Source organism: Echinops telfairi, unplaced genomic scaffold (assembly GCF_000313985.2).
Source record: "Echinops telfairi isolate 266 unplaced genomic scaffold, ASM31398v2 ScPeMD7_7458;HRSCAF=8496, whole genome shotgun sequence".
Classification (NCBI taxonomy): Eukaryota; Metazoa; Chordata; class Mammalia; order Afrosoricida; family Tenrecidae; genus Echinops; species Echinops telfairi.
In genome coordinates this window covers 49,216,733-49,232,281 of record NW_022111358.1, presented here as the reverse complement: position 1 = coordinate 49,232,281, position 15,549 = coordinate 49,216,733, and the positions used below count along the sequence as shown (strand labels likewise).

The 15,549-nt window shown below is 59.9% G+C and overlaps 1 protein-coding gene across 2 annotated transcripts in view; it reads left to right on the top strand.

Annotated features, from left to right (window-relative positions):
• Positions 1-176: 176 nt before the first annotated feature.
• The window catches only part of TBC1D16 (TBC1 domain family member 16), a 50,805-nt gene continuing 35,432 nt past the window's right edge, over positions 177-15,549 (top strand). Inside the window, exons 1-2 of one of the 2 annotated variants that reach the window (XM_004709110.2) lie at positions 177-404; positions 2,311-2,863. In XM_004709110.2, the coding sequence (XP_004709167.1) occupies positions 224-404; positions 2,311-2,863 (734 nt within the window). In that variant the 5' untranslated portion in view covers positions 177-223. Of the gene's footprint in view, positions 405-897; positions 1,075-2,310; positions 2,864-15,549 lie in introns of those variants that run through there. The other variant, XM_045299687.1, reaches the window with a different exon arrangement.

Sequence of the window (15,549 nt, the reverse complement as noted above, 5' to 3'; positions counted from 1 at the left end):
CCCACCCCCAGCGGCGGGCCCTGTTCTGAGTGCCCAGCAAGGAGGGCACGACTGGACCCTGGCAGGACCTCCCAGAAGAAGCCTTGCAGGTGGACAGGCCCCAGCACTCCCCGGGAGGTCCATGGGCTTGGATCTCATCTCTTCTCCTCCCCACCCCCCACCTCAGGTCGGACGCGCCCCACCTGGGCCAAGGCAGGCGGAGGATGGGAACACCCCTCTCGCAATGTCCCTTGGCCGTCTCCTCCGCCGGGCCTCCTCCAAGGCCTCAGACCTGCTGGCACTCACCCCGGGCGGCGGCTGTGGCGGGCCCGCGTCCGGCCTGGACGGTGAGATCGTCTATTCCAAGAACAATGTCTGCGTGCACCCCCCTGAGGGGCTGCAGGCCCTGGGGGAGCACCACCCAGGTGAGCATGCGCCCTGACGAGGGAGGGAGGAGAGGGGAGGGCGCCCTGGGGTCTGCAGGGAGGCAGGATGAGGGTACAGGGAAGAAGGCACCGGTTGGAAGTGCAGCCCCTGGGCCACCCTCGCCCACTCCCACCTGAGTGTGTGCCCTGCTGGGTGCTGGGCTCTGAGCTCGGCACTCGGACTCACACCCCTGCCTCCCCTTCCTGGCCTTCGGATGAGAGGGCTGGGTTCGGGCATCGTGGACGGAACTCCTGCCCATACTGTCCAGTGCTGGGCCCTGAGGTCTGCAGGGACGAGGGAGAAGGACCCTCCACCGGCCCCTCCATGCTGGGAACCACATGCATCTCCAAGGCTGTTCCGGGACCCTCACAGCAACTGCTGCGTGTGTTGGGGGGAAACAGGGGTGGGGGGTGAGCTTGTTCCTGTGAAGTCTTGTCCCTTTGAACCTGTGACTCACACACCGCCCCCCCCCGCCAGGTGTTCTCACCAGGAAGGTGCATGCCCTGGCCCCCGGCTCCGGTCTGAGCATGCAGTTGTCAGTGTGATTCCAGCAAGAGAGATCTTTGCTCCAGGCCGATCAAAACAAACAAATAAAATCGACCCCTGCCAAGTCCACTGGACTCCCACCAGCCCTCTGGGCAGAGGAGAACTGCCCTTAAGGTTTCTAAGGTGAAATCCTGATGGGAGCAGGCAGCCCATCTTTCTTCCCTGGAGCGAGTGGCTGATCAGGGTGAATCAGGGACTGCAGGTCAGCAGCCCAATGCTGGATCCTCTGCAGCATAAGGATTCTTTCCTGGAGCAAGGCTGGGCTGTGAGCGGTCACTTGGTCTGGGTATAAAACAGAAACCCAGGCAGTGCCTTGAGGGGCACATGTGATGTGTTCCTGCTGTGGAGGGAGGGAGGAGGGTGGGGAGAGGGCCAGGGTTGGGGGGTGTCCAGGAATCTCAGGGATTCAGGGTCCTGGAGGTGGTGGTTTGGGGGGGTGGCCGGTGGGCCAAAGGAAGTGGCCAGTACTCTAAGGAGGAGGTCAGTGAGTTGGGGAAGGAGAATGACCAGTAGTATGGTCCCGGGAGCCTCAGTCTGGCTTGGATTCTCTATCGGAGCTGGAAAAACCACTCGGATCCCTCAGGCCACACGGAGACACCCCTGTCTTGGCCGCCCCAGTTTCCCAGCCACTCGGAGCAGGAAGAGGTTGTGGGTCCGCCCTCAGCCTCAGCCCCTGTAGCGATGCGGCTAAAGGCTCACGCTGCAGTATGCAATGACACTCCCTCCCCTAACTGGCCCACTGGGCCCCAGAGCTCAGGCCACACCTGCTCAGCCGCTGCCCCTGGAGACTGGCTCTGCTGTCACTGGCGTGGGGTGTGACATCGGCTCCACAAGCAGCCTTGAAAAATAGCCCCTTCTTTCAAGACAGCCATAAGAGAGCTCCCAGCGGAATCCCGGAGAGGGCCCAGGCTGCCGGGGTGAGGGTGGGGGTGAGGGGGAAACTGACTCGTTTCGGAACAGGAGTGTGTGGCCCTCCTTGTCCCGGGCCCAGTGCAGGGCCTGGAGGCTCTGAATATGGGTGGCCTCTCTGTGTCCCCGATTGTGGGGACGGAGCCCTGGGAGGGAGTGTTTGGAAGGTGCGGAGGAGGGAGGGGTGTTTGAAGCCGGAGACCCCACCCTCTATGAAACAGGGCGGGGCTCCCCCTGGTCTGGGGTCCCTGGTGGTGGCAGGGCTTTACTGGGTAGGGCTCTGCCCTGGTGGGGACTTGGGTGAGGCTCTACTTGGGTGGGGCAGCTTGTGGTCTTGGGGGGAACCCATTCTCCCTGGGCGGGGCTCTACCTGGGTGGGGATCCGGAAGTGGTGCCTATGTGGGCGGGTCTCTCGGAAGCAGCCCCCTGATGATGCCCCGCGCCCCGCAGGGTACCTGTGCCTGTACACGGAGAAGGATGAGATGTTGGGGACCACCCTCATCCTCGCCTGGGTCCCCAATTCCCGGATCCAGAGGCAGGACGAAGAGGCGCTGCGCTACATCACCCCTGAGAGCTCCCCAGTACGCAAGGCTCCCCGCGTCCGGCGCACCCAGAGCTCGGGGGTTCCCTGCCAGACCTCCCCCCTGGAGCCCAGGACAGCCCTGATCCCCAAGGACGAAGACATCCTGGTGGCCGGGAGCACCCGGGACGCCGCTCCCGGGAGCCTGTCCTCGGAGGACGGGGAGAAGCCGGCCACGGGGCTGGGCGAGGATGGTGGCCACCCGGCCTCGCAGTGCCCCCTCAGCGACTCAGGCGCCCTTTCCACGGTCAGCTCGCAGGACGCGGCTGAGGAAGGCTCCCTGGCGCTGTCGGCCGGCGGCGTGAGCAGGGACAGCTCCTTCGACTCAGACTCGGACGCCTTCTCCTCGCCTTTCTGCCTGTCCCCCATCAGCGCCGCGCTGGCCGAGAGCAGCAGCCCCCTGTTCTTGGAGAGCGGGGGCAGGTGAGTGCCCAGTGGGCCCCTGGGCCTCTGGCGGCAGACGTGAGGCATGGCAGGAGGCCTCTGCAGGGCTCCTCGGTCCCCAGGGTGGCCAGGGGGGCTTCACCCCACCATGCCATGATGTCATCCCCACCAGAGCAGGGGTCTCCACGTGCACCCCTTCCCAGGGCCAATCAGCCTGTGGCCCAAGCTGACAGAGAATATTCTCTGCGCTTGGGGGCTGGGAGGGTGGTCACACACAGCCCGCGGGCCCCTGCCATGCTCTGCCAGCCTGCTGCCGAGTTCTCAGGGTGGAATGCAGCCCAGGGAGACGTGCAGCTCTTGTCGGGCAGGTGGAGGGGCACTGAGTCCCTCAGGGGGGCCCCATGCCTAAAGTCAGCTCAGGAGGTCATGCCCGGCTGAGGCAGCCCGTACGCCCGTGCCAGGTGGGGACACAGGGACAGGGCATGGCTCAGCAGGAAGGGCTCTTCTGATTTTATCCCTCCGGTGGGCTGTGACTCATTGCGCCCCAGGGGTGAGCTGGTCGCATTTGTTGGAAGTCAGCTGGAACCAGGTCGCAGAAGAGGCTGGCTGAGCAGCCTGGGCACGTGGCCTGGAGGGTCCCAGTGGGTCCTGCCCCCTGGTGGTACCACTTGGTTACTGCAATGGTTCCTGCAGGCAACCAAGCTCCGGGCCAGGGTCGGGGGTCTGTAAAAGGAGGGGCTATCTGAACCCCCCCTCCTCGGCTCCCTTGAAACCCCATGGCAAAACCAGCACCAGATCTGGGTGGGCTGGCTCCAATAGCAGCCCCCCTCAGCCAGGAGCTTGTCTGGGGATCTGGGGTGGCTGAGAGTCGAAGAAGGTGATTTACCTGCTTGGGGCCTCAGTTTCCCTGTTTGTAATATGGGGATTGGGTTTTCCACCTGATGGGGTGCTGCAGAGTTCCATATCTCTACCTTGGGGTCTCCCCCACTTCCCGTGAGGATGACTTAAGTGGCGGGGGAGGGGCTTTCACACAGTTCTGGGTCTCCCGCTGCCCCTAAGCTGTGGTTCTCCTGGACACCCCTCCCCCTAATTCTCTCCCAGGGATGGGCTGCGAGGACAGCCTGAGTTCTCGTGACTTGGGGTGGTGGGTGCTGCCGGCCTTGAGTGGGTGGGGGTCAGAGATGCGCAGGACGCCCCCCACCCCAGAACCACCCATCCCTTTATGTGAGCAGTGGCCTTGTTACAGCTCTGCCCCAGAGCACAGGGCTGCTGGGTGCGAGTGGGCATCCTGGAGCTGGGCAAGATGGCCAGGGGTGGCACCCCTCCACCCAGCGGCCTTCAGAAGAGCAGGAGGTTGTCAAGGGGCCAGGCGGTGCCTCAGAGCCTCCCCACAGGCCATGCGGGATCCTTATTCGGTGGCTGATCAGCTATGTATACATAAATGTTATGTCAGGCCTATTGTCGTGAACCGCTTCGATGGAAGGTGTTTTAGGGTATGTGACCACTACAGGGTCGCTGGGAGCCACCAGCAGCTCCACGGCAGTGAGGGAGAACCCAAAAGTTGAACTGTAAGGTCCCCCCGCCCCGCTGACTGACGGATCAGTGACTCATGTCCTACAGGGTCCCCCGCCCCGCTGACTGACGGATCAGTGACTCATGTCCTACAGGGTCACCGTGACCCGCGGGGAAGCCTTTCTCCTTTCCTCCCCCTCCTCCTTTACTGACCACTTCATTCTCACCGACGGTGAGCAGCCCGACACATCACTATGCCACCAGGGCTGCTCTTGTGGTAAGGTCAGCAGTTCGAAACCACCAGCTGCTCTGAGGGAGAAAGAGGCTTTCTGCTCCCCTAAGGAGTTACCATCTCAGAATCCCACAGGGACAGTCCTGCCGTGTCCTGTGAGTCAGGGTGGGCCCCATGGCAGAGTTTGGTTTTGAGTTTGTTTTGAGTTTTGACATTGCTCACAGCAATGTCAGTGAGCACCGAGATGTGCCTCTCCCTCACCTCCAGGGCAGAGCGGGAGCCGGCTCATGGGCTCTCTCTGGTGGCAGACATGAGAACTACACATGGGGCCGCATCCTGGGCAGTGGATGGGCTGAGCACGTGTCTTCTGGCAGGTGTTCCCCCGATGTCGGAGCGAAACACCTTGGGGGTTCCACAGTCCAGTTGTTCCATGGGTTAATGCCGGTGGAATTGGGCTCCAGTCCTGGGCATCCCCGTTCACCCCTCTCGGCCCTGGTGTGGCAATGGGCAGGGACTGCTGGACCACGTGACTGCCCTGGTTGTTCGGGGTTTGGAGGAAGGGGGCGTCAAGGGAGCTGCTACTTTCCAGGAGCAGGGCTGCGCTCTGGGGCATGTGCCTCCCCCAGCCATGTCTGAGGTGACCCCAGACCTCGGGGGACGTGTGCTCACTAGTTTCTGTCCAGTATAGAGAGCCTGCGGGGTGAAGGCATGCTAGACCTGGTGGCCCACATGTGGCGTGACCAGAGGCGAGTCATGGGGACATGTGTGAAGGTTTGAGGCAGGGCTCACTCTCTAAGAAACTCTAAATTACCAGAGAGGCAAAATAAATACACCTGTACTGGGAGGGCGTGAGGGGGGGTGGGGGGCAGGGGTTACTAGAATTGCACCTGTGGGATTTTCCTGGCTGTGGCTTATCAGCAGTGGATTTCCAGGTAGGTCAATCAAGTTTTAAAAATCATCTAATAGGTGGAGGATGTTTTCATAAATGTCCTTATTTAAGAAATATTTGAGTCCCTGCTGTGCGCTCATTTGCAGGGGGTTTTCATTTACCTTGATTTTATTTCTATCCCCTCCCTCTCTTTTCCGACCTCTCCACCCCCACCCCCCACCTCATAATCCTCAAAGTCTATTTTTTTATACCGAAACCTTCTTTTCTTGATTCTTTTCTTTCCTAATGGGTGTCTCAGATGACACTGTCTTTATGCCACTGACTAGCTTTATGCAGCACCATATCCTCCAAGCCCATCCGTGTCGTGCGGCCTTTGACAGGCTCCCTGTGGCGCTTCAGGCGTGCGTAGTGTCCCACTGTGTGCGGTGGACCGTCCACCGGCAGGCACTTAGGTGGGCGCCGTCTTCCCGCCGGCATGAGCAGTGCTACGTGAGCGTGCGTGGGCATGTGTCCGTGTGGTTCGCTCCTTATGCGTCAGGGCACAAACCGAGCCGAGGGAGTGCTGCTCCCACGGGAGTTCCAATCCGGTTTGTTTGGGGAGCACCAGCCCATGATCCTCGGCAGCACAGCTGCAGTCCCACCAGCAGTGTGCGAGGGTTCCCATCTCTGCACGTCCTCCCCCGGCTTCTTGTGTTGTTTTCTGAACGCCGGCAGCAGCGCCCTGTGAGGTGGCGTCTCGTCTTCCTTTTGATTTGCGCCTCTGGTGGCTAGTGATCAGGAGCATTTCTTCATGTTTGTCTGCCACTTGGAGTTTTAGCCTCGGGGTGTGTGGGGGGCTAGCAGGGGATCACGAGCCCCAAAGTGTGCGTGTTCTGGGTTTGTATTGAGGAGGGCACATCCGGCTCCCCAAAGAGTCTGCGACACCCAGGCTGCGGCGTGCTCCGGGGCGGAAGGACGTGCAGGATTTGTAGACGTTGTATCACAGTGTGGCCTGTCCACCGTGTGTCAGGGGAGAACCATGCAGCCTGCTATTTTACACAACAGTGGAAACATGAACACAGGAGGGACCAAAGGCAGGACCAGCAGGCCAGCGTTTCCCCAGGAGGGGGCAGGTGACGGAGGAGCAGGGACAGCGAGCTGGCCCGTGTGTGTCTGCCCACCCGGTGTCCTTGCCTGGTCAAGCCGGTCCAGCCCGAGGCAATCAAGGCGGGGATAAGTGGGACCTTAGTGCTCGGTGTCTTCCTGAGGGACAGGCGCTGTGAACCCTGCAGACCTGAACCCTGCAGGCCATCATCCCTGCTCCTCATGCTGCAGGGAGACTGGACAGGTGGTCCGCGTCATGGGAGACCCTGGGCCCCGAGAAGGAGCCACTGGGCTAGGACCGAGCGCCCCAGGGTCCTGAGAGGCTCATTCCAAGCCTTGCTGGGCTGCCCCTGACCATCAGCCGGCTTGAGGGTGGGTGGGAGGAGGACTCTGATCTGGGGTTAGCCTCCCTTGGCCCGGCCTGCCCGGCTCCGAGGGGGTGTCCATCAGAGAAACGCTGAGCACTGGGGTTGGTTAGCACCACACTAACCTAACAGTTGCTGCCTTAAACCAGCCCGATCCCTAGTGGTGCTGTGGGGGAAAGGCCTGGTGACATTGTTGTAAAGCTGGTTAGGGTTAGGTAAAGCTGGCGGCCCACACACCCCAGGGCACAGCTCTGCCGGAGCACCACGAGGGGACAGAGGGGCAGCAGGGGCTCGGGCTTGACCAGAGACAGGACCCTGGGAGTGAGGCAGCTAGTGAGGAACCCTGGGGGGTAGAGAAGATGAGGGTGGGGGTGTGGACATAGGGGAGGGCAGAGGTGTGAAGAAAGTGGGCGCTAGGGGCTGCCCTGGCAGCAGCAAGGACAGGAGGCGGGCGGTGGTAACTGACAGAGCTGTAGCATTGCCAGGTGAGGGGCGACCTGTGGTCAGTTTGGAGCATGGGGTGTTGTGGTCAGTGTAGTGGTTGGGATGCTGTGGTCAGTTTGGGGGGGATGGGGTGCTGTGGTCAGTGGGGAGATGGTATGATGTGGTCAGTGGGGGAATGGTGTGATGTGGTCAGTGTTGTGGTTGGGGTGCTGTGGTCAGTGTGGAGGTTGGGGTGCTGTGGTCAGTTTGGGAGCATGGGGTGCTGTGGTCAGTGTAGTGGTTGGGATGCTGTGGTCAGTTTGGGGGGGATGGGGTGCTGTGGTCAGTGGGGGGATGGTGTGATGTGGTCAGTGTAATGGGTGGGGTGCTGTGGTCAGTGGGGGGACGGTGTGATGTGGTCAGTGTAGTGGGTGGGGTGCTGTGGTCAGTGGGGAGATGGTGTGATGTGGTCAGTGTAGTGGGTGGGGTGCTGTGGTCAGGGTAGTGGTTGGGGTGCTGTGGTCAGTGTGGAGGTTGGGGTGCTATGGTCAGTTTGGAGCATGGGGTGTTGTGGTCAGTGTAGTGGTTGGGATGCTGTGGTCAGTTTGGGGGGCTGCTGTGGTCAGTGGGGGGATGGGGGCTGTGCTCAGTGTGCGGGGTGGGAGGAGGTGCAGGAATAACTACCACGCACAGAGGCCAGCGCTGCTGGGGATGGGGGCAGTTTCCACCTGAACAAGTGACCGGAGCTGGCCCAGAAGGCCAAGAATTTGGGAAGAAGAGCAAGTGAAAGAGAGGGGTGGGGTGGGGGTGTTTTTGTTTTTTTTTTTTAAATAAAGCAAGGAGTGTTGGAATTAATGAGTGAATTTTGCAATGTTGTCAGATCCCAGTCAGGAATTCCCTTTCTGAGTATGAGCAATGTAGAAGGAGCTCCAGTCACCTCCAGGTTAGCAGTTCGAAACTGCCAGCTGCTCCGAGGGCAAAAGCGGAGGCTTTCTGCTCCTGTAAAGAGGCGCCGTCTCAAGAGGTGCGGGCTCAGCTCTACATCGTCCTGTAGGGTCCCCGTGGGTTAGATTCACCAAATGGCAGCGCGTTCGGTTGAAATGAACAACACAGAAATGTAGGCGAAGAAATACGCCCACTGTATCAACATGTGACCTAGGAATACGTTTACCCAAAGTGAACCCCAAAACTCAACTCACAGCGACTGCGGGACAGGGTAGAGCTGCCCCGCCCTGTGTTCTGAGATGGTCACTGTGTGAGAGTAGAAAGCCTCCTCTTTCTCTCTCGGAGCAATTGCTGGGTTCAAACTGCTGACCTTGCGGTTGGTCCGCAGCCCAGCGTTTAACCTGGGGCTCTCGTGGATGCCTCTTGCTCCCCCTTGAAGCCACACCCACCCCTTGAACTTCCATAGCCCCTGGCCACCCCCAGTCGGGTCTGCTCTGTCCAACAGCCCAGCTCCGCGAGGTCTGCCTGAGCGTGCCCCCTCCTTTGTGCGGCCAAGGGGCATTTGCTGCAGTGGACACAGGCCAGTCTGACTCTCACAAAGGCACATGTGCTGCTCCAGCATCGGGCTGGCAGTGAGGGCATCCGTGTGCAGAGCTGCGTGTGAGCACGGGCCTCCCTCCCTCTGCAGAAGACGCCCTGCCTGGTGAAGCAGAGGCTCAGCAGTGGTTGTCTGCTCCTGTCCAGAGTCCCAGCAGGTGGATGGCTGACCCTGGGGCCCCAGCAGCGGTTCAGCACGGCCAGGGTTGTGAGCATGGTGCATGGGGGCCGCTATGAGAAGTGGCTGAATACATCACACACACAGGCACACACAGTTCACTGCCTGCTGACTTTTTAAAGAAGTCGCCAAACTGCTTTCCAATGCTGCCGGACTGCTGGACACCAGAACCGGGTGCGAGGGACACTGTATGAGTCCGGCCTGACTAGAGAAACAAATCCAGGGAGACTCGTGTGTGAGAGAGTAATTGTTTATTAAGAAAACATCCCAGCCCAGTCCGGTATTACCCCATGTCTGATACCAGTCTATAAGTTTCTCTTCAGACTCACGCAACACATGCAATGACGCCAAGTGCAGGAAGATCACGGGCCAGTGGGTGGAAAGTTTTGTGGATCCAGTGGCGGTGGAAGCATCTCAGCACTGGCGTGGGTCTCCACAGGGCTCCTCCAGCTCCAGGGCTCTGGTTCCATCAGCATAGCTCCATCTGACTTTTCAACAGGAATATGAGGCAGAGAGTGTGTCTCACCTCCAGGGAGGAAGACAGGAGTTCTCAGAATCCTCAGGAGAAGGCCCTGCCCACACGGAGGCATTATTGGCTATGACCTGATTGACAGGCTAGATGCCACCCCTTCGCAAGTTGACAGGAGATGATGTTCACTGCCACAGATGCTGTGGCCGTTGTTCTGATTGGGGGGCTGCACCCTCCCCGGTGCCTAACCCTGTAGGGCATCGTCTCCTGGACCCTTTTGCCGCCTCGCTGCCTCCTGGTGACAGGTTTGGGCCTGCCTTCTTTCTTGGTTTCTCATTGGACGGTGTGTTATTTTTGAGGCCTGGTGGCTGGGCGCATTGCATGCTAGGCTGCTACCCACAAGGTCAGCGGTTCAAGACCACCAGCTAGCTACTCCACCAAAGAGAGATGTAAAGAATTACAGCCTCGGGCGCCCACAGGGGCAGTTCTGCCCTGCCCCGTGTGGTGGCTGCAAGTCAGCACCGACTCCGGGGCAGTGGGTGTGTTTAAACAAACCTGCAAGGATCCCTGGGGCACAATGGTTAAATGGTGGGCTGCTGGCTCCAAGGTCGGAGATGAGGGGACAGACCATCTAGGAAACGTGGCAGATGCCAAGGAGCAGCTCTGCGCTGTCCTCAGGGGTCGTTGTCCGTGGGGGCTGGCTCCGCCGCAGGGGCTGGCTTTCTGGTTTTATTATGGGGACAAGCACAGCGTTGCCCTGACTGGGACTCCCTGTGTGTCGGGACAGGACTGTGCTCCGTGTGTGGTAGGGGCGCAGTGTCCCAGTGGCCGGTGTCTTAGCACTTTATTGCCAGGACTTTCTTCCAAGGCAACGAGGGGTGTGGTTGACCCTCCGACCCTTTGATGGGCAGCCAAGCAGGAAATTGAAGAGGAAGGGGGTTTGATGAATGACCCGGCCGGTGTGCCCAGCACATCACCATTTCCTCATGTGGGCCATGTGGACGTGGCGCCCGTGGTCTGAGAGCCTCAGTACCTCACTCAGTACTCAGCTGGCTGAGTCTGGGGCTCAGGAACAGCCGGCTCCAGCCTCCACTGTCCGACTTCCAGCCTTTTCTAGTGGCCTGCCCAGAGAGCCTGTCTCCCCGCTGTTCTGGACGGCGGGGTAGCATCAGTGAGGAGACGGGTCTTTGCCCCTGTTTGGGGCAGTCTGCAGCCCTGACCACCCCCCACCCCACCCCATCCCCAGGCTTGGAATGAGGGGGATTCTGGAGGCCCTGTTCAGATGGGCCACCCCAGGAGGCAGACTTCAGAGCCACAGAAGCATGCAGGTGACCGCAGGGACACTGCTGCTGAGCCCGCCCCAGTGGTGGGGCGCTGGGGGGGGGGTGTCGGGGGCGGTGTCCCTTTGAAGTCATGTTCTTGTCCATTGTCCTCACAAAGCTGACAGGACTTCTCAGAAGGCTGCTGCCGCCTGCCAGGGCTGGGCACTCCCCCAGGCGGCTTTGCAGTGTCTGCCCCGCAAGCTCCCAGGGCAGGTCCTGGAGAAGGGTGCTGTCCCTGCCACCACGCCCTAACCGGCCGCCGCCCTGGGCCCTGACGCAACCCTCCAGACTGGGGCTCGTGGCTGCTCTCTGGGGGGCTGAGCCCTGAACCACGCCGTCTGCACCAAGCCTCCCGGGGGGCCTCTCCCCGGTGCTTGCATCAGCAGCCACGTGGGGGGGGGGGGGCGCGGCATACAGCCGAGCCCCAAACCAGCTTCTGGGGAATATGAGCCTTAGGTCTCAGCGCCAGGGGACCCGGAGCTGGCTGTCGCAATGCAGTGTGGAGTCTGATGAAATCCTCCGTGGCCGCCTGGGGAGGGCAGACTGGCGGAGAAGGTCCCAAAGGAGCTGCTGTTCAGCCAGCACGGGGCACCCAGGTTTCATCTGTCGGTGTGGTGTTGGCACAGCACCAGGGCAGGGGCTGGGTTCTGCTGGGCACCGGACAGGCGGCTTCCTGTGAGAAGTGAGGGGGACTCAAGATGACGCCCCCCCACACACACACTAGTGCCGGTGCCAGTGGGGTGGTCTTGGGCTGGCCATTGGTTCTCCTGGACGACGGGGAGTGACAGGGACAGTCTCGGCTGGGATGGCCCAAGCTGAGCCCGTGTCAGACCTGGCCACGTGCCCCAGCACCTCGGCATCTCCTTAAATGATGGGAGGTGGAGATGGCGGGGAGGGGGGCTCCCATGGACCTCCCTGCGCCCAGCTCCTGGCTGTCTTGTGTCCTGTACTTGCTGAGGTCCTTCTCAATGACCTGTCCCTCCTCCTCCAGGAGTGGGGCATAGGGCCAGCCCACAGGGTCAGACAGGCAATGGACACTTGTATTGACCACTAGTATTCCTTGGTTGGATCCTTTCCAACACGGGTACTTTCGGAGGGGCATGGCTTCCCCAAGCGGGGTGTGGAGAACACAGATGTGAAGAGGCTAGGAGGCAGCAGCTGGTGGTGGAATGTTCTAGAAGGCTGGGGGGTGGACAGTGGCTTTGGTGGGCCCCTGGGGGTGGAGCTTCCATGGATGGGGGAGGTGGTGAGAAGAGGGTGGGGGTTGGTGTTAAGGGCCCAGCCAGCAGACTTGGAGGCCCGGAACCTGCTGGCTTTGTAAATATTTAAACACTGGGAGGGTTATTTTCGGTGGCCCCCGGCCTCTCCCTGGGCCTGGCGGACTGCCGGCGGGTGTCGGGTGACGCTGCCTGCCCGTCCTCAGCTGGTACAGTGCAGAGCAGCTCCTGGGCGCTCCTGGGCCCGCCCATCCTGCCAACCACAGGATGGGTTGGGATGTGGGGTCCCTGCCTGGAGGGCCCCGATGGGACAGTCCCTGGCTTAAACGCCCAGACTGAGGGCCAAGGAAAGCAGTGGCTTGTGGGGCCCACACACTGGTGGGGGCACCATGTCATCATTCCCTGCCTCCACCCCCATCCCATCCCCCCCCCCCAGGGCTATCTGGGCATGAAAGGACACTTTGTGTGCCCGGGAGGCCAACGGTGAGGTGGGGCCCGAGGAGGGAACAGCGTGGAGGCGGATGCCTCCAACCCAGGACTTGCCCTGGGGGCCCCGAGCCCCCACCCTGACATGCCCTGCAAGGAGGCTCCTCAAAGCCCCGCCCTGGGAGTGGACCCTGGTGCCCAGCAGATGACAGGCTGCCCCAGACCAGCCTGAGAGCGCCCACCCACCTAGGACCCCGGGCTCCTCCTGCTCCACCTGCTGCTGGACCCCCATCCCCTCCACCGCTCCAGCATCAAAGCTGCCCAGAAGTGGCCTCCCCCGCCCCCCCCACAGATCATCGCACTCTGGTTTAGTGCCCAGCTACCAAGTCACGTGTGATAGCTTGGGACCCAGCAGTGGCTCCCAGGGAGAGAGGCGGCCGGGACAGACCAGCGGCCGGTCTCAGGAGCCCCAGACAGAATGGCGATGGGAGGGGCACAGCCCAGAGCTGGCAGAGGAGGCGCCTCGCTGAGGGGCACCAGACACTGCCCTGCTGTTGTCCTCACCTCACCGCGACCCCGGTGTCAGAGAGAACTGCCCACCACGGGCGCAGAGGCTGGTGTGGGGAGGTGCCTCTGGGTGGGCTTGAAGCCCCCACTGTTTATCTAGGGCCCTGTGTGCTCCCCCCGCCCCCATTATGCAGAATGGTTTCTGTGTTCCATCTGGTGTCCCCACCAGGGGCCCCTGGCCTCCACTGATCGGGTCCTTGTCCCCACCAAACTGAAAAGCAGACCCTCTGCCAGCGAGCGACCCGATAGGACGAGGTGGCTGCCCCTGTGCGTTCCCGAAGCTGTCAGCGCCTCCTCTTTTTCCCTCGGAGCGGCTGGCGGTTTTGAACTGCTGACCTTGGGGGTAGCGGCCCGATGTGTAACCGCGATACTACCAGGACTTCTCTGTCTTTTTGGTGGGGTGTCATCTGACTGGAAGCAGGCGGTGGGGGTGGGGGGCTTCCTTCATTAACAGTGTCCATCTAAGGTAGCTCCACATCTCTCCATCACTGAATAATAGTCCTTTACGGGCATGGAGGGGCCTCAGGGCAGAAAGACACTGGTTTGAATCCAGCAGCCGCTCGGCGGCAGGGGAAAGACGAGTCTGTCTGCTGGAGGAGAGACACGCAGAGCAGTCTACGCCGTGCTGCAGGGTCGCTGAGAAACAGCCTCATGGCGCTGTTGAATGAGCCACTGTTTGTTGGTCCACCCACACGCGGAGGGGAATTGGGCTCACGTCCAGTTAAGAATAAGGCAGGCTGTAAAGACTGCTGCGGACCCCGAGTGGTTCAGACAGTTTACACGGGGCCAGAACATTAGCAGGAGCTCTGGTGTCACTGTCGGGAGATGGTGGCCCTGCTAAACCACAAGATTGGTGGTTCAAAGCCACCAGCCGCTCCAAGGGAGAAAGAAGAGGCTGTCTGCACAAAGACCTTCAGTGTGGACCCTACGTCAACGTCAAGACAGCAAAGCTCCTTGCCACCGGACCGTAATCTGCCTGGGACCAATGGAGAAGACGTTGAAGCCGTCGAGGTTTTTGTTTCATGTATTTACGTTCCGAATCAATGCCCGTGGAAGCAGCAGCCAAGAAATCGGGTGATGTATATGATAGGGGGCTACCCTGCTAAAAAAAAAACAAAAAACCTTTGAAGTGCTGAAAGAGCCAGGTTGTATTTTCAGGTGCCTGCTGCGTATGGGAGCTGGGCAGTGAATGTGGAAGGCGTGAGAGCTGGTGCCTTTGGGTTAGAGCCACCCGTGGTTCTCAGCCTTCCTAATGCTGAGACCCTCTCGTACAGTCCCTCATGTGTGGTGACCCCCCAGCCATAAAATCATGTTCCTTGCTACTTCATCGCGGTCATTTTGCCACTGTTATGAATCAGGCGACCCCCGTGAAAGGGTCGTTTGAACCCCAAAGGGGTCGCGACCCACAGGTTGAGAACCGCTGGATTATGGTGGTGTGAAGAGGTTTCCGTATCGGCTGTGAGAAGAATGAAGGATTGGAGGACGTACGGCTAGACTGTTCCTAAAGCAAGAGACTCCGTCCCTGTACTGCGGACATTCTCTCAGCAGGACCAGGGGGTCTTGGGGAAGGACATCGTGCTTTTTATCCCTGGCCCCCTCTTTCGTCCCCTCCACAGCAGCCGGGCCGTAGCCTTCAAAGTCTGCTTCTTTGGGTGGGAGAGCCGTTTGTATTGTGTTTCCTTTTATCACGGGCTCTCATGACTGACTGATTTGCTGATCACATGCTCTGACGAATTTGCCCGTGTTGTGTTTGGCCGTTTGGTCTTTTTCTTAGCTGCATAGTGCTCACCTGCGAGCCTGTATCAGGGTTTATTGATTGATCCCAATTCCTCCAGAGAGGGGAGCATTCATGGTCCATTTTTTGCTATTTTGCCAAGATCTGGGATAAACATGGGTGTGCATATGAAGGGGTACCCCCACCCCCATATGGAATTGCACCAGGCAGAGAAGAGCTTTCGTAGTATGCATTTGAACATCGAGCAACTCACTCTAGTTAGTGCACCCAGTGGCGTCTCCTGGGAAGGTCCTCTCTGGTCACAGTGACTTTTTTTGTAAAAGCAGTTTCGCTTGAACCTCATTTTTTGTGAAGGCCGATTTAAGAGAATGGCGCGTGCGGCTGCGGATGTTGTTTCCTACTCCGAAAAAATGTGCAGAGACTGCTGTGATGTTGAACACAGCTTACAAGGACAGCACCGTGGGAAAAACGTGTAAGAGGGGTTTTCGCATCTCAAGAAAGGTGAGATGTCCGTTGAGGACAAACCTTATTCTGGACGTCTGTCGGCTTCCCTAACGGACAAAAATGTTGACCTATAATGAGTGCATTTGGAGTTCATTCCATCAGGCCAGACTGTTAATCAAGCTTTCTCTTTAGAGGTTCTGCAAAGATTGTGTGACGGTGTGCAACAAAAACAGCCTGATGTGTGGCAGGCGGGGGACTGGTTTTGCCACCAGGACAATGCACCTGCTCACGCAGCCATCTCATTCTGGCAGTTTTGGGCAA